The 25925-nt window shown below is 47.4% G+C and overlaps 1 protein-coding gene across 1 annotated transcript; it reads right to left on the minus strand.

Annotated features, from left to right (window-relative positions):
• Window positions 1-5369: 5369 nt before the first annotated feature.
• On the minus strand, window positions 5370-5981 carry LOC120654052 (auxin-responsive protein SAUR50-like). The gene has a single exon (XM_039931649.1). It carries the CDS (start codon window positions 5904-5906, stop codon window positions 5613-5615), a length of 294 nt encoding a protein of 97 aa, XP_039787583.1. The 5' UTR covers window positions 5907-5981; the 3' UTR covers window positions 5370-5612.
• Window positions 5982-25925: the final 19944 nt, after the last annotated feature.

The raw sequence follows: 25925 nt of genomic DNA on the forward strand, positions 1-25925 counted from the left end.
CGGTGATGGAGTAGGTGCGTAGCCATGTCTTGGGATCTAATTCCCCATCAAACTTGTCGATGCCGACTGGTTTGAAGGTGGTGGGCTACTAGATGGCCCGGAGATGGTTGGAGAAGGTGGAGAGGCCGTCGAAGTCGTTGCAAGGTTCCAAGTTGATGAGGTCAGGTGCTTGCTGTCGGGGTGGGTTGCTGCCTCAGCGAACGCGGTTTTGGCGATCAGTGTTGGATGCCCCGTATTCTTCGTCATACCGGCGGTGCCTCTCCCACTCAGTCGCATCACGTCTGCGGTGTCAGCTGTTGATGCGGGGATGTAGATCTCGCTGGTTAAGGTTGGGCCGAAGGTCGTTCTGATCGATGTCCTCTCCCGGCTTGTCGTGTCGTGCCGAGTGGTTGCTTGAATGGCCTTGTACGCCGAGTTCGCCTTCCTCAGACGCTGAGTCTGAGTTGCTGCAACATCGAGGTAGGCATAGGTCTTCATGATCACAAGAGTGTCAGGGAGGTTCTCGACTACCTGGAATACAGTGGCCATCTTTGCCGATGGGGTGGCGAAGACATCATCACCGTCATAGTCTAGGACAAAGTCATCTTTGAGGTTCCTGGGCTTGATCGAAGAGCACCGGTTGTTCACCATGGGTGACGTCTTTTGGCATTGTCGTGGACCTCCTCGACCTGATCTAGTGCCGCCTCGTTTTGTTGCCGGGTTGTGCGGAGGTTGTTGCTATGGTGATGATCATCCCGTGCATGCTGCTTCTCACCCTTGATGGTGTTGGAGTCGGAAGAGACGACGGAGATCTGGCGTTGCTTTATCGGTGTAGTGTGTTTGGGTGTGAGGGTGAACAAGGCCTCCTGGCATCCAGCTGCTGGTCCTTTGACCGGGTCAGATCTGATCTAACCCATGGCAGACTGCTTCAGATCTGCAGTGCAAAGATTTGCCACAGGTACTCGGATCTGGTCTGAGTAGACAGCACCGGCATTGCAGAGTCCAAAGGGAACGCAGTCCGAGTCATTTTAATGACGAAGAGCGTTTTCGCTGAGTTGTATGCACTCGGCGATGGTTTTGTTGACACGATCTATCCGAGAGATGAGATCGTCAGCAGAGACAGCGGGGCGACTTGGCCACTCAGGGCAGCTAGATGCCACATTAGCGATGTCGAGTTTAGAAACTCGATGAGTGATAGAGCTCGGAAAGGTCAGATCAGATTTGACACTGGTCGTAGCGTTGCTCTCGAAAGTCAACATGCTAGAAGTAGGGTTCCTAGGAACCGTCGTCTCTAGAAAGCTTCTGAAGGTGAAGGAGAGACCGACTGCGGTCCCCATCTGCATGGTTGAGTAGAGAAGAAGAGGCCGCCGTTGGATGCCATCAAACTCGGTGTAAGGACTCTGAGATCCCCTACCTGGTGCGCCAACTGTCAGATTGCTAATCTGGCAAGTCCACCAGGGTGGTACCTGGTAGTAGAGTTTGAGGAGGAGAGATCTCAGAGCCAAGCGCTTGATGGTAACACAAAGACGTACGCAAGGTTCCGACAGGTTCGGGCCGCAATGAGCGTAATACCCTACACCCTATGTTTGGTGTGGGATTAGGGTTTATGGTGGAGCTTACAATGAGCGTGGAGTTGCCGAAAAGAGAGAGAGAGAGCCTATGGGTCTGCCCACATCCCCCTTATTGTTGGCGCCTACTAGCATCACCTCTGGGGGACAGTGATGACACCCGCAGACACCAAGGGGGGTGGCAGTATTTTATGAACCACGAATAAATCCGCAAGCGCACGGAATACCACTGTAGCATTTTACCCGGGAGTAAACCAGGGTGTCATTTATATTTCCGCAGGGAAGGCGGTGGTTGAAGGAACATAAGCTAGTTAATGAACTTTATCTAGATTGGATATTCAGTTGCATAAACAGGGGTAAGATAAATAATATGGTAGGAGGTAGTGTGACACACACACAAACTACCCTCAAGGTAAATAAACAAGAAAGATGCTATAGGCCGGGAGCAAAGGTAGAAGTTAGAGCTCGAGTCATATGTGCTAGGTTAGCTATATCTATGCTATCCTATGGTTAGATTGTCAGAGATTAAACTACACAATTGGGAGACCACTATCAAAGCAACGAGAGGAGCTTGTACACCCCGGCAGCTTTATGTACCTCCTACCCCCCCAATCCGAACGTGGAGGATTACTAGGGCTCGAACAGGGCTGTCACCACCTGCCGGCTACCTCTATAAATTGTGGGAAAGGTTGACATCCAGCAACACTTAGCTAATCTAGACACTAGTAAGCGATACTCTAGTATCCTGCGCGGAGCCCCCACCCTTCTGATGGACAGACATCATACTAGAGCAAACATACGAATACTGGCGCAGTTGATAGAGTTCTAAGGCCAATATGTTAACCATCGCATGCACAGGGCGATCATGCAGTGCAAGCATCGAATGGTAACGCAACCAGATCATGAAGCATAAATCCGATAAATCAGAATATACTTCTAGCAGATATTAGTAACCATAGTCTGATTCTATTACAAACGACCGAATATTACAAGAGGGAGCTAGAGATGAACCCATACCAGAACTCTCGAGCAACTCCGGGGACTCATGACTCCTAAACTTCTCCTAAACTCCACTAAGCCTATACAATGCACAAGATGCTTGAGATGAGATGTGAGTGTGGTGTGTGTGTGTGTATGTGTTCTATTCTCACCCCTCCCCTTGTATTTATAGGAGGGAGCCACGGGCTGAGACCTGCTGAACCGACCTAACGGACCAGTGGGGAGGTGCCACGTGTCGAGGTTGAGGTGGTGGGGCCCATGGGCCTGGTCGGCCGACCATGGTGGTCGGCCGACCAGCCTAGGGCGCCAAACCGCCCCCAACTTCTTCTAGTGGGCTGTCTTGGGCTGCCTTGTCTGATCCATGTTAGTCTTGGCCTGTCTTGAGCGGTCTGAACTTGGTTCTTGGACTACACTTGGTTCATTTGAGTCTGAATCGATGCTCTGATATTTTCTGTGATTTTATACCGGACCAAAGTGTGCTTGCAACCTGCATATTAGCTCAAAAACACATCTTGCATATTCTAGGAGCTAAAGTGTGATTTAGGGATTTATTCGAATAAAGATGCGTGTAAGAAATACAAACTCTCATGATTTTCTGATCAAGTTGACGCCTGAAAATGATCGTTAGTGAGCGTCAACACTTATATAGGCTAGGAGCCAGGGGATACAAGTAAGGGTTTAGATTTACTCGGGTTGTTACATGGATGGAGATCGGTTAAGATCCCTAACAATCCGGGCGCCTTGCTGGAGCCTCCATCGTGATATGTAGAGGACCCTCCGGTCGCGCAGCCGAGTCCCTGCACACTTGGTAGTCTTTGCAGAGTCACCAAGCATGGTAGTCACCTGGACACGGGGACTCTACTCGGCAGAGAGCTACCTAGATCTACCACCGTCACTAACTCACTAGCTAACTACATCTAAAAATAATATAACATGTATAAAGCAATACCAAAGTAACCCAATTCCTAACTACATACAAATAAATAACTATCATATGCTTAATAATTAATATAACAATTACAAACTAAATCACGTGCTAACTACATCTAAATATAATTATTACACGTATAAACTATATCAGGTGCTAACTATGTTAAAAAAATTAATTGCTAATTCATGGAGAAAATTGCTAACCTCAAATGTGCATCAACTATTGTTAGAATAATAAATTACAACTATAAAAAGAATTATCACATGTATAACAATTAATATAACAACTATAAAACTAAATCAAATGCTTTATTACATGTATTAAGTAAATCAAGTCCTAACTACATCTAAAAAATTAATTGCTAAGTAATAGAGAAAATTTCTAACCTTTTTGACAAAAAATTGCCCCCCTCCCCTCACTCGGCTACCATGAACAGTGAGTTCAAGATGACATCTTGGGGGGGTATTTACAGGCGCAAGCTTAAGACACCGGTTGATGCCATTAACCCGGTGCTAATTCTTAGTCATCAGCACCGGTCCAGGCACCAACCAGTGCCTTAAGCTCATGCAAATTCCTGCACCGTGTCGTGGCTTGACCCAGTGCCAATGTAGGTACATTGTGCACAGGGTGAAGCCACAGACCGGTGCCTAGGCCACCAAGGGAGATTGGCATTGGTTCGTGGCACGACCCAGTGTCTATGCCGCAACATGGGTATCGGGTTGTGCCATGACCTAGTACGAATTACCCTCACTGGGTTCGGTCGAGGCCAAAGGTACCTGCTGCTGTTGCAGCCGGTACTGATGCCATCGGTATCCGCATCCGGATGCAACAGTAGCAGGTCCTTTGGTATGCACCTTTAGCCTGTTTTTTAGTATTGATTTTTTTTTTTGCAATGAGTATAAAATCCTAAGAAACATCGCATAGTGCATGTAGCCTAGCAAGTGTAGGTGTGGGACTGGTACTTGACCCCCATCCGTCCCCATCAGCCACTGGGCGATCTGCTTGTTTCCGCATATCACATGGACGGCAGGGTACCGCCGAATGGTACCCGGGACATCATTGTCCCACGAATTGAATCAAGCTGATGCATGCTGCAGAGAGCACACCGGACCCGGAGAGGGACGGTCCCGGCCGGAGGACCTGGAGCGCAGCTGTTGCCATGGCCAATGGCCACGTTCTCTCGGCATGGAAAGGTTGGGGCACTACACATGGCGGGCATGTGGTGTGGCTGTAGAGAGTATGAGAACCTGCTGCGATCACGAATTGACAGGGCCGCCTGGTGATTGCTACCAGCTTGGTTTCTCTGCCGGGTAAAATGCGTTCTCCTCCTGTGGTTGATGTGCCGGGCTCGTGCCACATCAAATTCCGTGGATCTTACGCCGGAGTAATAAAGCGACAAAGCGTCACGGGTTGGTAATGGACAAGTTTTACAGTTTCGAGGAGACCTGTAATGCAGTTTATTCTAATGACAAGATTTTAGCTTTGTAGGCACAAACTACTTAATTTATTAATTCGAAGCCTTCCTGCAAGCGATTATTCACGAGGGTGCGACGAATTCCGACTGGGATGGAAATATGAATGTTAGTGATAGAGCACAGACGTTACAACTGTACTAATGAGTGGGGGAAAAGAGTTATGATGTACTATCACTATGCTGAAAACTTGCTTTCACTCTGCTAAAATAAACAGTAGAGGACCAACATGATTGATGTGTACATCAACACCATGTGGTGTGAGAGCGGGGTAAACTTTCTGTGCGAGACGTACTACTCAGTCATCTCTGCAGCCACAGAGGTCCACCGACAGCATCTGCAGGGGATGGAGCACAAGCACCAGCACAACCATATAAGCGTCAAATATTATACCCGATCCTTCAACTGTTACTGGTTATCTGAAGAAAAATCGTGGATTTTTACTTGGCAAGATCTTGCGATCTGCTTGTTCTCACAGGGCAGCCAAAACGGCAACACCGCTCTGAGATTTTCATACCTCGATCGAATGCCTCGACCAACCGATCAACAACATTACAAAATACGACGAGAACAATCTTCTAGCCAGCTGTTTCTACGTACAGTTCTACAGATGGTCAAGCAATGCAATGCACGGAATGGTGCGCACGGCGGCGGCATCACCGCCTATCTGATGGCTGCGGTGGCAAGCACGGCGTGGAAGGTGGCCTCGTCGCAGGGCAGGGTGATGCCCATGTCGTGGCTGAACCCGAACTCCTCCTCGGCCTTCCTGAGCAGCTCCTGGAACTCGAGCGCGTCCAGGCAGGCCACCGGCACGATGTACCGGCTCCTACCCGTGCCGACGTACACCGTGAAGTGGCCTCTGGGCACGTCCTCCGGTGGCCCAGCCTCGTCCCTCCTTCCCAGGCTCGACGAGCACCTCCGGAGCATCTTCTTCAGCTGCGCGCCCTGCCTCACCATGATCAATGAAACGTCCGATGGCTCTCTTCTCGATCTAGAGTCTAGCTAGTGTCTCGGTTGCGGTCGGTGCAGTGGCGCTGGTGTGGCTGGTGAGGCGCAGCCAGGCCGGGCGGGTATTTAACGGGCGGGGAGCAGGCGGGCGCATGTGAGCGTGGGCGCACACAGGGCACACACGGGTGGAGGGTCGCGCGGCACGGCCGGGGACCGTACGGCCCTACCGCGCAGGGGTCTGCCACCGCCGCGTCGACGTCCCGTCGCGAGCCGCGCCTCGGCCGTTTGGGCTTTTGTTTACGTTTTGGCCTGACCGACGCCTCGTGGCGCGTACGCCGATGTAGAGGCACGGGTGCGCAGCCTGGTATGTGCCGCATGTGGCCGTTGTCCTGCCTCTGCCTGCTGCCCTGGGCAGTTGGTGATGTTAGAAATAATTGAATTAATCTAAGCATGTCATTAACACGTGGCTTAGTTAGTTAATCATGTCATTAGCATCCTCTAATAACAGGACGCGTCTGTACACAGGCCACCCGTTCGGAAGGGGTCTGTCCCTTCTGAACTGGTGTGTCGATGTCATTTGGGCACATATAATTATATGTAATCACTGTTTACGAGATTAACAAGAGATTCATTCATCCATTCACTGTCTTCATTTATATTAACTTAAACACATTATTGACACTTTGCTCTCGCCGGTTTGGAACTCGCTGAAGAACAGGAATAGGGGGAGTCCCTTGGCCTCCACCAAACCAAGGTAAGAACATGGCGTCAAGAAACTGACCGGTGAATCTTTTTGTTCGAGCCTTCTGCGACTTTTTATCAAGTTCGTCGTCGTCCTGTTCTAGGGCTTAGCCGCCGAGAACACCCTGCACACTGTTAGAACCGCGGCCCCTGCATCCAGAATGCTGGAACACGCCGCAGCCATGCACTGCTTGATGCTGACAACTGCCTCGTCTTCACACCATGCGCGTCGGTGGTCGCCAACCGCACCCTCGACGCTTAGCGCTGCTTCCAACACGTCAGGCAACAAACTCGAAGCCGCCTATTCCCCTCCAGGCCGCAACGCTAGTGCCGCCAGGACCGTGCCAAGCCATGGCACCACCGCCACCTCCACCACGCACGACCACTGCACCAACACCACCATACTAGATGCCCTCGCACTTCTTGTTCCCCTCGTCGATGCCCACATCGTCGTCTTCAACACCGGGACCGAGTCACCCGAGCCCTGAGTACATCCTGGGACTCTGTCCCATGGCGACGCGATCTCTTACTCCAGCACCCCAGGCTTTGTCGGGCTCAGCAGCTACACAAATGGCGGCGGCGGCAGACCGGTTGGCCGGACCATGGCGGTGTGACATAGATCCGCCCCATTCTTCAACTCCGGCGCGGAGGCCAGCGGATCTGTCATCCCTGAACCAACAACGTGGGCAGGAGCTTGTTGGAACACGACGGGCTCAGAGGAGTGCTCGGAGAACTCGCTGGCCTAAGCTGGCACCACCACGCGACAGAGCAGGCGAATGGAGTTGTGGCGGTGGGATATGGCGGTGGCGGTGGCTGAGCAAGGAAGGGAATAAATCCCTAACCTTAAGCCTGTTGGAATTTTGTGATCTCAGAATAACAACCTAGATCTGTATGTCAAACAAATTCCACAAATTAGAGATAACATACCAAATATATTTATGTACCGTGATTGGTAGATACACCTAATGTTTCCATCTATAAGTTGGTCCCGGTCCCACAGTGCTGTCTATAAATATGAGACGGAGGGGTACCCTCTGTAACCCTTATCAGTTAATCTCGCGATTAGCAAAACATCAATCAATTAGGGCACTGGAGGGGCTAGAAGCGCGACTTCCTCATCTACTTCGTGGCAGGCACCGACAGGAGTTGCTGGTCATCATCGACATCAAGATCTTCATCAACAAGAGATCTAAATTTCTCTAATTGGTGAAGATTAAACTCTAATTCATCTACATCAGCCCTACTACTACAACTACAGAGGCGTTCATGGATTCAAAAGTTCTGGTCAGTATTAATCTAATTAATTTCGCATTAAGTAATTAGTGATCATGATTAGACTAAACTAAGATCCTGTTCATGGTTAATTAATTCTAACAAAGCCAAGACGCTTGCCCCCTTCTGTTCCTGCCGACAGTAAGACTGGGCTGGGTCAAATAGGCTGGAATACTTGCTCCACGTGGGGCTAAATGGCCGAAATCTATTAGTACGACAGTATATATTTCGAATATCTTTCATGAATAAATCCCCAGGGCTGTATAAATTTGCAGTTTAATCCTTAGTAGAGACATAGTATACAATTTCTTTTATATTGTAGCCCTCGGGTTTCAATGTAATTGCTGAACTAATACTGTGTGACTCTATCAATTGTAAACTGCACCCTGAAGATAAGGGATGTTGCAATATCAATGTATTTGTTCTTATACATTCCCAATTACTTGCAATTTTCTTTAAGTTATTTTGTTATACTAAGCTATATTTTCATGTTTATTCATGTGCTTAATAAAATAAATAACTACTAAACCGACCATATGACAACATATTGAAATAAATAAATGCAAAATTCAAGTGATTACCTAATACGGAAACAGGACCCTAGTTTACATCCATTGTCCCCTTCCATTTTCCCTTCCCATGGCCCCTTTTATGGTTCGAGAACTCTAAGCAACGTTGGCGTGTGCTTCAAGCATAGCCATGGAGCTGGTGGACTGGACAGAATGATTGTTCATAAGAACCTCATTCTATTGTTTAGCGACAGATAATACTTCACTCAGCTCAGAGTACTCAATGTACTTTGAGTTCCTATACTAGTGCTGCAATACTATGTTGCTAGGGTCAAAGGTGGATAGGGTCATCTCGATCATATCAGCGTCTGTGATCTTCTAGCCACATAGACGCATTTGGGTCACAATTCTGTGATAAAGCAGAGTTGTACGCTGCAACAGACTTAAAGTCTTGGAAGCGTAGGGTGATCCAGTCCTGTTGTGCTCTAGGAAGCACAATCGATCGCTGCTGGCTCAAACGGTCCTTCAGGGACGGCTACAAAACCAGTGGATCCCTCTCCGTCATGTACTCATACTTCAGGCTTAGGTGGAGATCGATGATGTCGAAAAAATACAACGTCCTTGCTTTTATCAGGTTTTGTGCATTCATCCTTGCCAGCTTCGGGCTGGACGATTGTATGATCGAGGCCCATACTGTCGAGTTTGATCTCGACGTCAGTAGCCCAAGTGAGGTAGTTGCTGCCGTACACGACAAGCGCATCGAACTCCCTCTTTGCAATGTCCGACATGTCTACACAATTGATGTACAGAGTTAACGTCAGTTTGTAATCTTTAGGATTACAGCTTATGTATAGTCTTCAGGACTATACAAATTTCCGAGGTGTAATCTTATGGACTACTTTGCAATTACACATATAATATAAATTGCTTGAATAAATCTCAATAAAATAAATCTATAGGATTTAAATAGATGTGATAACCACTAGAGTTTCACGGGCTTTGGGCCATGGATTTGGCATTTTACAATGAGCTTCGGGCTACTATTTTGCATAAAATATCATTCTGTGCAAACCAATTCGTATTGGGCCTACAAAACCCAGCAAGGCCCTTGTTGGGCTGACCTTCAAGACCCAACGTGTCCGTGGGCGTCCATCAAGATGAACGGTCCACATGCTTGACATGTAGGTATAAAAAGAAAGGGATGTAACCCTAGCCTTTTCCCCGTATTATCCTTTTTTTTTCATTTCTCTCCCTTATTTTCTTCCTTTTTCTCATTTCTCTCCCTTATTTTCTTCTAGAAGACAGAGAGGAGGCAGGCATCGGCGCCTCCAGAGCGCCCAGGGTCTGCGCGGCAGCGGCCGGCTGGTGTACGCCAGCTCGCGCCTAGCCGCGGCCATGGCTGGCTCACGGCCGGCCGGTGACGCGCCTGCGCGCGCCAGGCTAGGTCCGCCGGTCGGCAGTGGCGCGTGCATCCTGCTTTTGGTGGAGACAAGTGGCGGTGGCGGTGAAGCCCGCATGCGCACTCGCGGTCCAGTGCCGGCGGCAGCGTCTGCGCGCCTGCGGCCTTCAGGGCCGGCTCAGCGGCGTCTCCACATCCGTGGCCTTCAGGGCGGCCGGCGGCGGCACCCCGCTTGTCCTTTCACCAGAGTCGGCAGTCGGCAGCGACTGCTAGCTTGGCCACCCCCGCGTGGCCTACGGGGCTCGGGCAGTGGCCGGTGGAGGCCGCGCTTCGAGGTGGCATAATGCACGCATCAACGGCCGGCCGTGGCTGCACTTCGGGGCTGCGGCGGCGCTGCGCGCATCGACGGCCAGCGGGGGCCTGCGCTCGCGGCCTGCAGGGCCGGGGCACAGCCCCACATCTTTATGACGGCGGCAGTCTGGTCTGCGAGTCTTCAGCACGGCAGCAAAACACTAGTGTTCATCTCCGGCGATGGACGGTGATGTCGGCGAGGCCTCACCGGGCATTGCCGATGCGCCGACGAACAACAACCATGTGCTGTTGTGAATGTGTTGAGTAGCCGATGTCTCACCATTTCTTACGTTTAGCTCTATAGAACTTGGTGCTGATAACGTGTTAAGAAATCAGTTTGCAGCACTCAGGCACACAGATCACGAACTCAAGAACACAAGAGTGGAAGCACAGAGTAGAGAGGGAGAGCTTTCAGTAGTTTCCTTTTCACTTTCATATACGTTACAATGGTTAAAGTGACCCCTATTTAGAGGGGAGAGGCAGATTGGAGAACAGCTATTGCAATATATGAACATTGGACTTTCTCTTCCTCTTCATTTATTTGGCCACGCCCAAAATCAATCTTTCACATACTATAGATTTGACTTTGGTTTACAACATAATTGTTCCAGACTCATTTAGTTTTTTTTTTGCGAGACCAGACTCATTTAGTTGAAGCAATTAATCTATTTTCAGTGATGTCCAAATAATTAAAATTGGCCATATATAGGGTCATGCCGTAAACTTGGTTAGTAACGATGGACATTATTTTCTCCTTTTCAATTTGTAGATTGTTTTGGCAAATCTATATGTATAATTTTTTTTATATATCTAGATGTAGCTTTTATCTAGATGCATAACAAAAATTATATATCTAGATTTGGCAAAATAATTTATAATTTTGAATAAAAAGGAGTATGTATGAACAATGAACCTGTAACCGCGCACTCGCCATGAGCAAATAAGTATTTTAGCCATTTCATACCACATATGGTAATGCATTTAGAAATTTTTTTTATCCGTATGATCGGGGACAGATTGGATTCCCGTGGCAGCGCGGCAAGTGTTACGCTTGAGCATTGTAGCTGGGCTCCAGGTACAACAACTGCCTTGCGGAAACAGGACCCTGGTTTAACATCCAAATCAATCGGAACTCCTCCCTACGTCCTACTACGGTCCAGTAAAACCTGCCATCAACGCACCCCGGCCCTCTCTCTAAGAGCATCTCAATCAGATTAGCAATAATTTTAATTAAATTTAGAGAATAACAGACTATTTAAAAAATAAAAAATATCATAAATTATAAAATAAACCAACAGGTTAGACTCTCATACATTACAGATCCAATAGACTCCACGTGTCATACTTATTCTCTCTTGTCTTCTTCCTCTCCTCGTCTCCTCTCCGTCTCTCTTCCCTCCAAGGCTCCAATCCAGAGTTCTAAATAGCCGGCTATAGCTTCCGCTAAAGACGGCTATAGTCTCTAGGAAGGACAACCGCTATGACATTTAGCCCGCTAAAGCCGGCATTTAGCCCGCTAAATGCCGGCTATAGCCCGCTAAACGCCGTAACGGTGACCTTGCCGCTAACGCTACGTGACCTTGCCGCTAAATGCCTTAGCCGGGGATTTAAAACCATGCTCCAATCCCAAATTGAGCTCGGGAGCACTCATGAGCAGGGACGTGTATGGCAACGGCACCTCTTAAGCAGCCACAGGCGGAGGATGCAGAGGCAGCACGGGGGGCGCCGACATCTTGCCCGGTAGGCGGCCGCTGGAGGCTACAGAGTTCTGGCGTGGCGTGCGGGGGCTCAGATCTGACTGCGGCTACTGCAGGTGCAAGGAGGTGCCGGCCTCGCGGCGCGCCATCTCGGCGACCTAGTCGCACAACGCCTCCTCTGCTGTCTCCCTCCTCGCCGCTCTGGGCCAGGTCCAAGCTGACGCCCAGCCACGCCTGCACCAGCGCCTCGTCCTCCGTGATGCTGAAGTTCTTGGACCGCTTCTAGTTCGGGCGTCCGCGCGACCAGCCGGCGGATGATGCTGCTGCTGCTCGCGAGCTCCGCCGCTGCAAAATCCGCGAGCTGGGGTGGTGGAGCAGGGCGGACGGGAGCTTGGATGGGGGAGGAGGACGCGGCGGCGCAAGGTCCTGGGGAGCATGGGAGGGTGGGGCCGGGGTCGCAGTAGTGGGATGGCGAGCGGGAGGGTCTCGGGTTCTTTGCCGAGCGGGAGGGATGGAATAGCGAGAAAAATAGCGATCAGAGAAGAAAAGAGGCACAGTTGGATCTAGTTTTATTAGAGTTTCTTCTTTTTTAGCTAATTCATCAAAGACATATAGACCGTTGGAGATGCTCTAACACACATATGTACTCTCTCTGTTCTTTTTTATATGACATCGTTGACTTTTTTCTTTAATTTTGACCAATATTATTTAATTAATCTGTTAGTTAAATGAAGTGAAATTAGTAACTTTACATCTATTATCAAGAGTCTCTTCAATCTAACTTGAAGATTTAACTATATGCATAAATATTTGTAGAAAATATGAATAGTCAAACGAAGAAAAAAAATAATGATGTCATATATTTGAGAACAGAGAGAGTACACATTATCTATTGCCACCACGACTCTCTTGTGACACCTGTGCGCTTCCGACCACGCCCACAAAGACCCCCATAGCTCCTCCGTGAAGCAAACCGTACGTCGTTCACTAGTGAACTCGTAGGAGTTGTCATGCTGCCCTCTAGCTGATCTCGCATTAGGCAGAATAGCCAATTTGGCCCCCGAACTATCGCCGAAGGCTCAAATTGGCCCCTGAATTATCAAAACGTCCAATTTGACCCTTAAACTTCTGATTTTCAACTCAATCTCGTCCATCCTCATGGATTGCTGGACACATGGACAACTCAAGATGCAAAAAGACTCTTCTACCCCTCCCTGATTCCTTTACATGGCGCCCCTTCACGGCGTTTTGTGTGTCACTAAGAGATGTCAATACTACAACATAAGAAAAACCAATGTTTTCCAAAATTGGCTTTGTTATTTCTGGTCATAAGAAGAGGCTAATATGTTTTGGCGAGATTGCTCAGAAATCTGCCAACTGCCAAGTCAATTGCTCAAGCATATGCAAAGGCATCAGCTCGAGGTAGTGCATTTGTTGTCTGCTTCCTCATACACAAAAGCAACAATCAATGTACAAGGTGGACGCTCCTCTGCAAAAGTTGAATCCAATTCTTTTTTTTAATAAAGAATCCAATTCACTTGGTCATGGATCAGCATCCGGCCAAAGCTCATCCCAGAAGAAAAAAGAAAGCCTGCTGCATTCAATGAACAAGATGAGGTACACTACTACAAAAACGTTGATTTGTCCTGATTGGGAAACCCCTGTTGTCCCGGTTTCCCAACCGGGAACGCCAGTCCGGGACAAAAGGGGTCTGTCAACCGGGACAAAAGAGGACCTTTTGTCCCGGTTGGTAACACCAACCGGGACAAAAGGTGCTGCCAGCGCCCACATTGCTGGCGCACCCTTTTGTCCCGGTTGGTGTTACCAACCGGGACAAAAGGTCCCTTTTTTTTATGTTTTCGTTTTCTCAATTCTTTTTCTATTTCAATTATACTTTTGCATTTCAATTAAACTTATGTATTGGAATTCAGTGTGTATGATCTCCACTAATATATACATATATATATATATAGTTACTTATATAATATTTGTCCTAGATAGTTTTCATATATAAATTAATTCACTTATATATATATGTATACACATATCTATACATGTGAATTCCTTTACATATGAAAATGTCTAGGACCAATATTATATAAATATATATATACACATATATATTATTGCAGTGCTTATATATATAATACATACATACTCGTTCTTAATTACATAGGTATATTCGTTCATAATTACATAGTAGAATTCGCCTTTTGGAAATTTAATACATACATACATACTCATAAATAGAAATTTAATACATACACACATATATATTAACATAGGTATATTTGTTCTTAATTACATATATACGCGTATATTGTCATATTTGCTGCGATTGTCAATATTAGATATTCCATCATAGTAGAATTCGCCTTTTGGATCGAGGACTTGCTCAACAATAAATCCGGATAATTGTTCTTGAATCGCCATAATCTTTTCCTCTGGTATGAGTTTATCGCGCATCTCCTCGACCTATGGAAAAAGGGGATAATTAATTTTGACTAATTAAAATACGAGTTCAAATATTAACAAGTTTTTTACTTACTTCCTCCTCCCAATCTGTCCAGCCCTTTGGATGACCTACCAGACCATGGATGTTCTCGCATACATAGTATGCGCACAATATTGTGCCTTGTTTCTGCCTCATACACTTTAAGAGAGAAGAAATTATCAGGTATTTACATGAATATATAATAAAACTAATGAATCGTGCAACGAATCATCCAAGTGCGTACCGCAAAATCTGTCTTGATCTTCAATTCCTTGTCAAATTTGCCTGGATGATTTTTAGCGAATTCTTTCCAAATCCTGTGCATGATTAGAACAATTATAGTCAAGTAACAAAGTGATTCAAATTATCGGTCATCGATGGAGTAGTGGTAGAATTACTTTTTCATCATGTTAAGAAGATTTTCGTATTGTTCTGGAGGTCTCCTCAATGAGTCCATAACCACGAGTAGGCTCTTCTCGGGAATTATGACAATTAGGACCCAGTGTTCACTGCAAGATTATACGGAGGCAGTTCTTGGTAGTTAAGGTTTAAACAATTCGATTACAGAATAGAAAGAGTTAGACGGAAGGAATCACTCACGCAAAGTTGTAAGGAAACAATATCATTTGCTTGTTGTGATGAACGCTTATGTACTTGAACAAGTTTTGGAATATCTCATTGGAATTGTCACGTAGAAGCCTCCAATTACAAGTAATTGGGTCGATGAAGCCGAGGTGAGAGTATCCCTTTCTTCTGCAAGTATGTATCTCCATTCTACATGATACCGAATAAATCAAGAGATCAGTATGTTGAGATCATGCAAAACAATACGTAAGGAGAGTAAAATACTTACAGAACCCACAAGCCGACCATAGAGATGTCGAGGGCCTCCTGATGGAATAGTTGGTAAATTTCTTCCCAGTTTATCCATATAATGGCCTCCCCCCGTAAGAAATCGTCATCTTTAATCTTTTCGCCCTACATGAAGATGCAATCGGCCATCGCACGCATGTAGTGCTGGTGCAGCTTATACATTTGCGTTGGAAGCACATACACTACTTCGGGGGGTACAAGAGTTTTGCCGATCTCAAACATCCATTTGACGACCACATCGGCCTTTGGAATATCTTCCCCCCTGCAATCTGAGCCGCCGTCAGGTTTGATTCTTTCAAAAATGTAACAAAGTCTTGTTCTTGCGTCGTCTGTCCCACTACGAGAGGCTCTATTGATTGTTTCTTTTGGACTCCGAGCTGTGGAACGTCGGACGACGACGACTTTGATTGTCTCTTCTTTTTCTCAGTAGTTTTGATAATTGTGCGTTCGTAGTCTGAAGGGGGGTCTCTCGGAATGAATTTTCTCTTATTTGCTTCGCACATTCCCTTAAAAAATATCAAATCTATCGGATTTATCACTTTCTCGGGCTCCGGATTCGGCTTCGGCTTGAAGTGCTCTTTAACTCTTTCTTGAGTTATCCGATCGCATTCTTCAAGGCTCATGTCCCAGGGTTTAATAGGAGCCTCCTTGGTTTTCTTCTCCTTTTCCTTCTTCTTTGGAGGCTCCTTAGCCGGTGCAGCTACCTTCTTTGCCGGCGGCCGTTTCTGCTTCTTTGCCGGCGGCGAAGGGGGTGACCATGGAGGCGACGGTGACGCTTGAGTGTTCATCGGCGCATGAGATGATGGTGATGGAGAATGTGCCGGTGAACCTTGCCGAGACAGTGCTGCCCTTGGGGAGTTTTGCGGAGATGCCGGTCTTGGAGAGGCATGCTGAGATACCGGTCTTGGTGTTTGATGATCCGACTTTAGGATAATGTAGCGCTTATCCCATAGGATGTAGCCATGAATGGCTTCTGCTAGTGTCCTCTCCCCATCGCCTCCAGGAATATCAAGCTCGAGCGTCTCCCAACCCTGTCACACCTGCTCCACGCCAACTCTTGTGTATCTAGGCGGAATTTGCTGCCTGTGGTACACGTCGCCTGGTTGGGTTGGCATGGCGGTACCGTACGCAACAGTGAACATTAAGTTCTTAACGGCAGTCTGCTGGTCACAAGATGTCCGCTGGGTGATCTCATCCACTGGAAATCGCTACGGGGCTGATGCATCAACTGCGGCCTGGATCCCCGTTGGCTTGGCGATGGCGACGTCTGTGGAAGCGCAGCTGCTTTTCCGCTGAGACAGGTGATCGGCTGCGACATTAGGCTCTGGAGGCACCGTTTGCGCTTGCTGTTGCTGGCTCATTGCTATGGCCACTTGGCATTGAACCTCTTCCTCCAGTCTTTGATCGTATGACATGAGCCGTTCCTCTAGCCTTCGCAAGTGCTCCCGCTCATCATTCTTTCTTCTTTGCCGGCTTCTATATGATTCAATGTAATCCCTGAACCCATACTTCCACGGAACCACGCCTTTGCCTCTTGTGCGGCCCGGATGCTCTGGATTCCCAAGGGCGTAAGTCAGCTCGTCCCTCTCTCTATCCGGCTGGAATGTTCCCTCGGACGCTGCTTGTATGGCCTCCTGTAGTCTCTGGGCTGCTCGCTGGATGTTTGGCCCATAGATGCAGTCACAAGTCAATGGGTCCAAGCTTCCCCCGTGACCATAAAACTAGGTCCTTGACCTTTCAGGCCAGTTCATGGTCGCAGGTTGGATGCCTCTGTCAAGCAGATCCTGCTCCATCTTCTCCCATTTGGGTATTGCAAGCTTGTAGCCTCCTTGGCCTAGAGTGTGATGGTACACTTCCTTCGAGGCGTTGTCTTTGGCCTTCTGCACCTTCTGAAGCCCAAGCTCCGAAGACTTGTATTCCACAAATGCATCCCAGTGACCCCTGAGCTTTTCGAGCTCGCCGGTAAATACGGGTGTGGTCCCGGTCTTGATATATTTCTTCATCAAAATTTTCTTGAATGATTGCAGCTGTTCGGCCATCTTACTCAGGGTCCAGTGCTTGCATATCTCTTCGGATTCAGCTGGAACCGTGAAGTTTTTCTTAAGCTCCCGCCAGCACCATTCTTTTTCTCTTTCGAGTACCGCATCCCGTTCCTCGCTTGGATTCGAAGCTTTCCAGAGCCTGAAGCTGATCGGGATGTGGTCCCTGACAATACATCCGGATTGTCTTATGAATTTTTTGGCGGCAGCTTCTGGAGCGATCGGTTCGCCATCTGGACCAACTTCCGTTATAATGAACCGCCCTTCCAGTTTTTTTGTTGGGCCTCGCTTCGTCTTTTTCTGCTGCGACGATGATCCAGACGGCTATAAATAAACATTCATAGTATTCATATAGATTCAGATGAAAATATGATTGTCACTACAAATAAGTATAGTTGTGATATGTACATTAGCACTTTGTTTAGCAGCAGCGTCATCCTGAATAGATGGTGGCTCAATTCCATCACCGGACATATTCAAATATATGTCGGTATTGCTGCCATCATTAGCTTGTTTAGGGACATCTCCTTGACCTTCGCCAATCATATTCAACAGGAACTGTTCGTCTTCCACGTCTGTGTGTTGCGGGTCCATCGTAACTAAAATATGAATACAAATAAAACCCTTAAAAAAATTCTCTAAATAATTCACATCAATATTGACTAAGTAATTCCAAGTATGTCATTAAGTAATTTAATAAAATATTCACTAAGTAATTCCCATATTATGACTATACTGAATAGATCTAGTCACAAGGATTCCAAAAAGTCCTTATTTGCCCCGATCGAGAAGGAGACTATGTTTGGATCGGACTTCGTTTAGCTGGACGTTTCTTTGGATCATCGTACGTTTAGATAGACGAGTATTGGATGGGACGACAACGTTTACATGGACGAGGATTGGATCGGCCTACGTTTAGATGGACGAGGATAAAATCGGCGTACGTTTAGCTGGACGAGGATTGGATCGGCGTACGTACACACATACACACATATACATACACATTCATATATTTACAAATTAAATATAATTTCACTATACATTAACTCATTAAACAAATTAACACCTAATTTACATCAAATTAAATACAATAATTTACAATTTAAGAAATTCACACAAAAAAATTAACACATTAAACAAATTAAATTTACTAAAATTCATTATCAACTAGTTTCATACTAAATCAAATTAAATACCCTAATTTACCCTTTACAAATTAACACATTAAACAAATTTCATATCCTCAAATTTGTAAATTAACACATTAAACACATTAAACAAATTAACACCTAATTTACATCAAATTATGGTTTTAATTTGCACAAAATTCACTAAAATTTGAGCCTAATTCACAAATAATGTAGGGTTTGCGGGCGGGGTGGCAGCGGCCCACAGCCGGCGTGCTCACGTACGGCGGCGAGGTCGTGGCGGTGCACAGCTGGACTCGGCGGAGGTCGGGGACGACGAGGCCGTGCAGCGCGTCGATTCTTTGGGCGCGGCGCTCGGGGAGGCAGTCCTCTGGGCGGGGAAGACCTCTGGGCGGCGCTCGGGGAGGACGATGGCAGCGCACTGGGTGGGGAAGTAGTCCTCCTAGTGGCGCTCGGGGAGGACGACGGCGGCGCACTGGGAGGGGATGTCCTCCGGGCGGTGGTTGGGGCCACGACGCGGTGGCGTTCTCGGGGTCGCGGGGCGGCGGTGCGGAGCTCTTGGTAGGGGCGGCGCGGAGCTCGGGACGACGGCGGCGAGGAGGATCGACGGCGCAGAGAAGGCTAAGTGTTGGAAAAGGGGGAGAGGGGAAGAAATATATGGGGTGGGGGGGCTTTTGTCCCGGGTGGAGCCACGACCCGGGACAAAATGCCCTTTTGTCCCGGGTGGTGGATTCACCCGGGACAAAAAGGGGGGGTCTTTTGTCCCGGGTGAAGCCACCACCCGGGACAAAAGGCCCTTTTGTCCCGGGTCGTGGCTCCACCCGGGACAAAAGGTATTTTTGGCAGGCCGGGAAAATTCCAAGCCCGCGGCCCACCTTTAGTCCCGGCTGGATCTACCACCCGGGACAAATGGGGCCCGTTTTCCCTCGTTCCCGCCTAATCTTATGTTTGTTTTTGTTTCTTTTTACTTCTCTATTAAAATTGGCTTTCATTTGTTAATTCAGTTAATAAAATTATGATTCCAAAAATTATGGAACAAAATTTATTATCTCTATATAAACTTGATACACGCAACAAAAATAATTAATTTTCATTCAAGTGATTGGGTCAATGAAATATCTAACTTTTTTGAAATCATATTTGTTATTTTGACCATGCAAAAATATATTAGGTGAACAAATTTTTTCAAACTGTTGCTTTTTGACAGAAAGTGGATTCTATCACGATATTAACGTTTGAAAAGTGATTTTAGATAAAATTAAGCAATTACATGATATTAATGAGTAGTGTGTGAGTTTGAGAGATAGTTTGTGTTAGTGAGATTGTGTGTGTTAGTGAGAGAGTATAGTGTGTTAATGTGAATGTAATTTCATGAAATAAATAAAATTAGTTGAGTAATCCATTATTGAATGAAAATTATAATTGAGTCTGGTAATTAAGTGAAAAATATATAAAATAATATATATAACACATAAAGTATAATTGTACAGTACATATATAATAAAAGTATTCGAATTGCGATTATGTTTTTATACAATAATATAAAATGATTCAAGTACATGAAGGATTAGCGGTAACAGACTTTCTCTTCACAAATGTCCCTTGATTATGATCACGGCGCAAGTATGGAGCATCATCATTGGCTAGCAGGATGCATGGATCAGCATTTACTTCGAAAGGTGGAATGACAACAAAATTATTATATTCTTCTGACAAGTCTGTCTTGTCCTCCACTCCAACGATGTTTCTCTTTCCTGATAGAACTATGTGTCGCTTAGGCTCATCCTTTTGCTTGTTTATCCCCTTCTTTGGCTTGCTGGACATGTCCTTAATGTAGAAAACCTGAGCGACATCCTGGGCTAGGACAAATGGCTCGTCTCTATACCCAAGATTGTTGAGTTCAACTATTGTCATCCCATACTCATCTTTTGTTACCCCTCCTCCAGATAGCTTAACCCATTGGCAACGAAATAGAGGCACCTTGAAATTGGGACCGTAATCCAGCTCCCATATCTCTTCAATGTAGCCGTAATATGTGTCTTTTTTTCCATTATTGTCCGTGGCATCCATACGAACACCGCTGTTTTGGTTGGTACTCTTTTTATATTGGGCTATCGTATAAAATGTGTTTCCATTTATCTCGTACCCTTGGTATGTTAAGATATTCCAAGATGGTCCCCTAGCCAATAAGAACAGTTGTTCACTTATATCCATGTTATGCATTAGATGCTTCCGCAACCAGCTGCAGAAAGTGTTCATGTGCTCACGTGTAATCCATGCCTCAGACTTTTCCGGGAAATTGGAGAGCAAAATTTTCTTGTGTTCCTCGATATATGGGTCAACCAAGGATGATTATTGAAGAACCGTATAATGCGCTTTCTTGAATGAGAAATCATCTGTGCAGACATAATATTTCTTTCCTAACGTACCCTTTCCAGTTAGTCTCCCCTCATATCGCGATTCAGGGACTCCAATCGGTTTAAGGTCATCAATAAAGTCAACACAAAAGTCAATGACCTCCTCAGTTCCGTACGCACTGGCGATGGTTCCTTCTGCACAAGCTCTATTACAAACACATTTCTTGAGTACCCCCATGAACCTTTCGAATAGGAACATGTTGTGTAGAAATACTGGTCCGAGGATATCAATCTCTTTAACAAGGTGCACTAGAAGATGTGTCATGATGTTGAAGAAAGATGGTGGAAATATCAGCTCAAAGCCAACAAGACATTGCACCACATCGTTTTGCAGCTTTATCAAATTCTCCGGGTCAATTATCTTCTGAGAAACTGCGTTGAGGAAGGCACATATCTTCACGATGGTTTACTGGACGTTATCAGGCAGAATCCCCCGTAGCACAACCGGAAGAAGTTCGGTCATAAGCACATGGCAGTCATGGGACTTGAGATTTGTAAATTTCTTCTCTGCCAAATTTAAGATTCCTTTTATATTGGATGCGTATCCAGATGGAACCTTTATACTGCTCAAGCAGTCAAACATGGTTTCTTTCTCTTCCTTGCTAAGAGTATAGCTGACAGGACTTAAGTATTGTCGTTCATTATCTCGCTGTTGTGGATGTAAGGCATCTCGTTCTTCCATATGTTGCAATTCTTGACGTGCTTCTACTGTATCTTTTGTCTTTCCATACACTCCCAAGAATGCTATCAGGTTGACGCAAAAATTCTTCGTGAGGTGCATCTGTAAGGATCGATGGACCAAGAGGGGGGGTGAATTGGGCCTTTTTCAAATTCTAAAGCAAGGTAAAACAACCTTAACCTATGCAATACTAGTAGGGCACCAATTCACCAACCGGATAACTAAACTACCTACACAAGCTAAGAGAGATAAAAACAAAGTAAAGCCTAGCAAGGTAGAGCTAAGTTATGATCTCTAAGTCAAGCACATGAGTAAATTGCATGAAGGAAAATGCTTGAATAAAAGGAATGGACAAGAGACAACCGGATTTTTTCCCGTGGTATCGATGTGTTGGCACACACCCCTAATCCACGTTGTGACACTCTCAAAGAGTCTTGTCACCTCCCAAGTCACCGAGACGAGGGCGCTCACTAAGAGTCTCCGTTCACCATCCCGGCGTGGTGGAGATCAAGCCACGTACAATCTTCTTCTCCGGGCTCCCACAATCCTTGGCAAGCTCCGCGAGAAACACCCCGATCACCAAGATCGCCTAGGTGATGCCAATCACCAAGAGTAACAAGCTAAGGCCTTCACTTGAGCAAGAACCGATCACCAAGAACGGATGCACACTAGCTTCTCTCTACTCAAGTCCTTAATCTTGCTTCTTGATTGATTGAATGCACAAGTATGTGAATGATGAAGCTCAAGGTGGCTCTTGACTATGGTATGAGTGTTTGAATGTTGCCTGGTGTCAAGAGTGGGCGAAATGACCCATTGGAGGGGTATATATAGGCAGCTCACACAAATAGAGCCGTTGGAGAAAAGCTGCCAGAAAACTGCGTAGCGCCGGTTAATCCGACGTACCCCCCATTGTCATCGTCGGTTTAACCGGTGAATGTAAACTGCCTCTTCTGAAAACTAGCCGTTACAACTGGGGCAGATTAACCGACGTAGCATCGGTTTAACCGGTGAGTGTAGTTGTCCACAGAACCACTGAAAAACCAAGTCTCTGGACAACTGCACCGACGTTAACTCAAACCTATCGTCGGTTTAACCGGTGAGTACAACTTTTGAATTCCTCTGAAAAAACCATCTCACTGGTCAATTGCACCGACGTCTTGATTCAAACAGCGTCGGTTAATCCGGTGAATAGAACTTGAATTGCCCTGGAAAAACCAACTCTGGACTAATGCACCGACGTTAAATTCAAACACGTCGGTTTAACCGGTGTATTGAATTTGTCCAGACTCTGCTGACTTCGTTTAACCGACGTATAGAAAATTTAGAGCGTCGGTTAAACCGGTGTATAGACTTTTTCTGATTTTGTCTTTTCTGATTTGAGTCTTGAATGAAATCCAAATATTCTTGAGATATAGTTTGAGAACCACTTATTTGAACTTCTAGAAACCTGAGTGACCATAGTGTGCATCCATTTTCAAATGATCATGTCCATGCTCAAGTTACTTAGCCTTAACCCCTCTTAATAGTGCGATCACTATAAAACTATAAAACCTATACTAACCTAAGTGTCCTTCTCAACCTTGTGACACTTAGGACTAGAAAGATCCTTAGCCTTGACATATATAAGTTGAAAACCGAGATCGCCTTTTAGAATAACTGAAATTGAGGGGCCTCTTTTGACATATGACCAAATGAGCGATAATGATCTTTTAAGCTGCACAAACTCATTAGTCACAATAATGGTTGTCATTAATCACCGAAACATACCTTGAGGGCCTAGATGCTTACAATCTCCCCCTTTTTGGTGATTGATGACAACACAAACATAAATAACGAGAGAGCGAGAAAGATAAAACAGGATAAACACAAGCAAACTCGAAAGCAGGACCAAAGAGCTCAAACGCTCAAACGAAATCCATAGATATGTCTCAAAGAACGGCATACTCAAGCAACAAATGTACATATCCATGAATTAACACCAAATGTGATACAAAGAATCAAAGTCCTGATAACTACGAGCTCTCTCTAGCTCTACCCTCCCCCTAACTCTGGTGCTCCCCCTAACTCTGGTGCTCCCCCTAACACCTCTCCCCCTTTGGCATCAAAGCACCAAAAGGCGAGCTACGGGTCGTGCTGTCGTGGTACGGCGACGAAGCGGTCCGGGTCGTCGTCGTCGGACGGAGAACTCTCACCCTCGGTGACAGACGGAAGCTGCTGGTCTGGGTCTGAGCTCACTGGGGGAGTAACTGTCATGGAGGCTCTCGTGCTGGCACTGCCTGGTAGAGGATCCGTAGAAGTCGTAACCGGGTCAGCAGAAGAAGTATCAATATCTGAAGAGGTGACTGCTGAGGCTGCCGGCTGCGTCGACTGTGGAAGCAGGGACTCCTCTACTGCTCCTCCCCCTGAAGGTGCTACCTGAAGTGAGGAGGGGAGGGCGACCGACTGAACCGCTGACGGTGAGTCCTGAAAGAGTGTGGTCGCCGGCAGTGGTGAAAAGAGCGGACGACCGGCAGACCCAAAGAGTGCTGACATCGAGAACGTGGTCTCCGGTGTCGCTGAGGTAGCTGGAGCTGCAGTAGGAGCTGGAGGAGGAGGAGCTGGTGTGACGGCAAGCTGAGGTGCTCCTACACCCTGAAGTCCGGGCTGCTGCTGCTGTGGGGCGAGTCCGGTGTGAGAGTAAAGCTGGGAGATCATCCCGAACATCGCCATCATGCCCTGCTGCATTTGCTGGAACTGAGCGTCTGTCCTCTGTGAAACTCTGTCGATAAGCCCGACAAAACGCTCCTCGGTCGCAGCACGCTCTCGGGCGGCCTCTCTCTGTATAGCAGCAATCTGGGCCTCATGGGCTCTCCTGGCCTCCTCCTGAGCAAGTCTGTCCTCCCTCTGCTGGGTCACGAGCTGCTGTAGAAGTGAAGTGAGCTCGGACGGCTGAGTCACCTGAGACTCAGAGACTGTAGCAGCTGCTGGTGACTCTGGAGCTGGCTCTCTAGACCCCCCTGCCTCGTGGTCGTGACTAGCTGGGGCTGCTGCAGGGAAGTACTCTACGTCCTCGGAGGAGTCTGACTCAAGCTCAGACCAGTGTATCTCATCATCTCCCCCGGGAAGCTGTGCCTCTGCTGCTAGGAGTGCCTCATCCTCCTCTGCTACTCGTGCTTGAACCTCCGGTGACAGTCGAGCCATCGCTGCTCTATCTGCGTGTCTGCCCCTCCTCCTGTCCTGTGGAGCCGTGGGTCGGTAGACAGGGAACCTGGGAGCCTCGTCGTGACGGTAAGGGGCACTGATGGGTGACTCTGCTGGCACTATCATAGAGCATATGTAACTGATCCAGTGCGCATAGGGAAACTGTCGCACCACACCCATCCCGTCTGTGATCACATCCTCTATCTCAGCCAGAATAAAGTCAACTATGTCAAACGGCTCGTGAGTGAGGATGTGTAGAAGCAGGAGCTGCTGCAGTCCCGTAAACCCCTCTGGGTAGCCACTCCTCGGTAGCAAAGTCCTCCGGAGTGCCATGTGAACAGCGTAAGCCTCTGGGGTCAGCAAGCTCGGCACTCTGGCGTAAGAGGCTGGGAACGGCTGGCGGAAACACTGAGTGATCGCCTCGTGAGAAGGAGCAATCCCGCCAACCATCGCCCTGCGGGGTGGATCTGAGTCCCCGTAAACCCTCTCGTGCAGCGAGACGTCGACCAGGTCAACTCCAAGAATACCAGCAATGGTCGCCCTCGACAAACCAAAGTCCTGCCCTCCAAACATGAAGTGTACAGCTCTGCGCTCGGGGGCTATCCAAGCTGTAGCGTAGAACACTCTGACCCAGTCCTCGATATAACGGTTCTGCTCCATCTCTAGCAGTCTAGGTAGACCTCTGAAGTGAGCAAAGTGTGCTCTCACATCTGCTCCCCCTGCGGCTGTCCTCAGTGAGACCCAGTCAAGAACCCTGTGCTGAAAGATCCGGTGGCCCCGCCTCTGGTAGGTCTCGTAGAAACTGGCCTGTAGCAAAGTCCAGAACCTCCTGTCGACTCTGCTGTCTCGGGTCACCGGGAACCAGACCTCCTCGTCAACACTCCACCTGAGCCTCTTGACCTTGGCCGCATTGGCTCGGGTCAAGTTCTGGAGCAGCACACCTGGCTCCAGACGCACAACAGTGTCCATACGGAACACTGCGCGCTCGGCCTCTAGGGCCTCGGCTCTACGAGCTGCTGCTGCTGCAGCTGTGGACCTGCGAGGCTCCTGTGGCTGGTGACCTCCTCGCGTCCTCGGTCCAGTGCGACGCTCGGTCGCTGGTGAAGTCTCTGCTGCTGGGGATGTCTGCCGAGTGCGGCCAGACCGTCGTAGAGTCGGTGACTCCTGTGTGCTCTGCCCCTGAGACTGCTCGGACTGCTCTGCCTCTGAATCTGAATCTGCAGCTGTAT

This window comes from Panicum virgatum, chromosome 1N, assembly GCF_016808335.1.
Source record: "Panicum virgatum strain AP13 chromosome 1N, P.virgatum_v5, whole genome shotgun sequence".
Classification (NCBI taxonomy): domain Eukaryota; kingdom Viridiplantae; phylum Streptophyta; class Magnoliopsida; order Poales; family Poaceae; genus Panicum; species Panicum virgatum.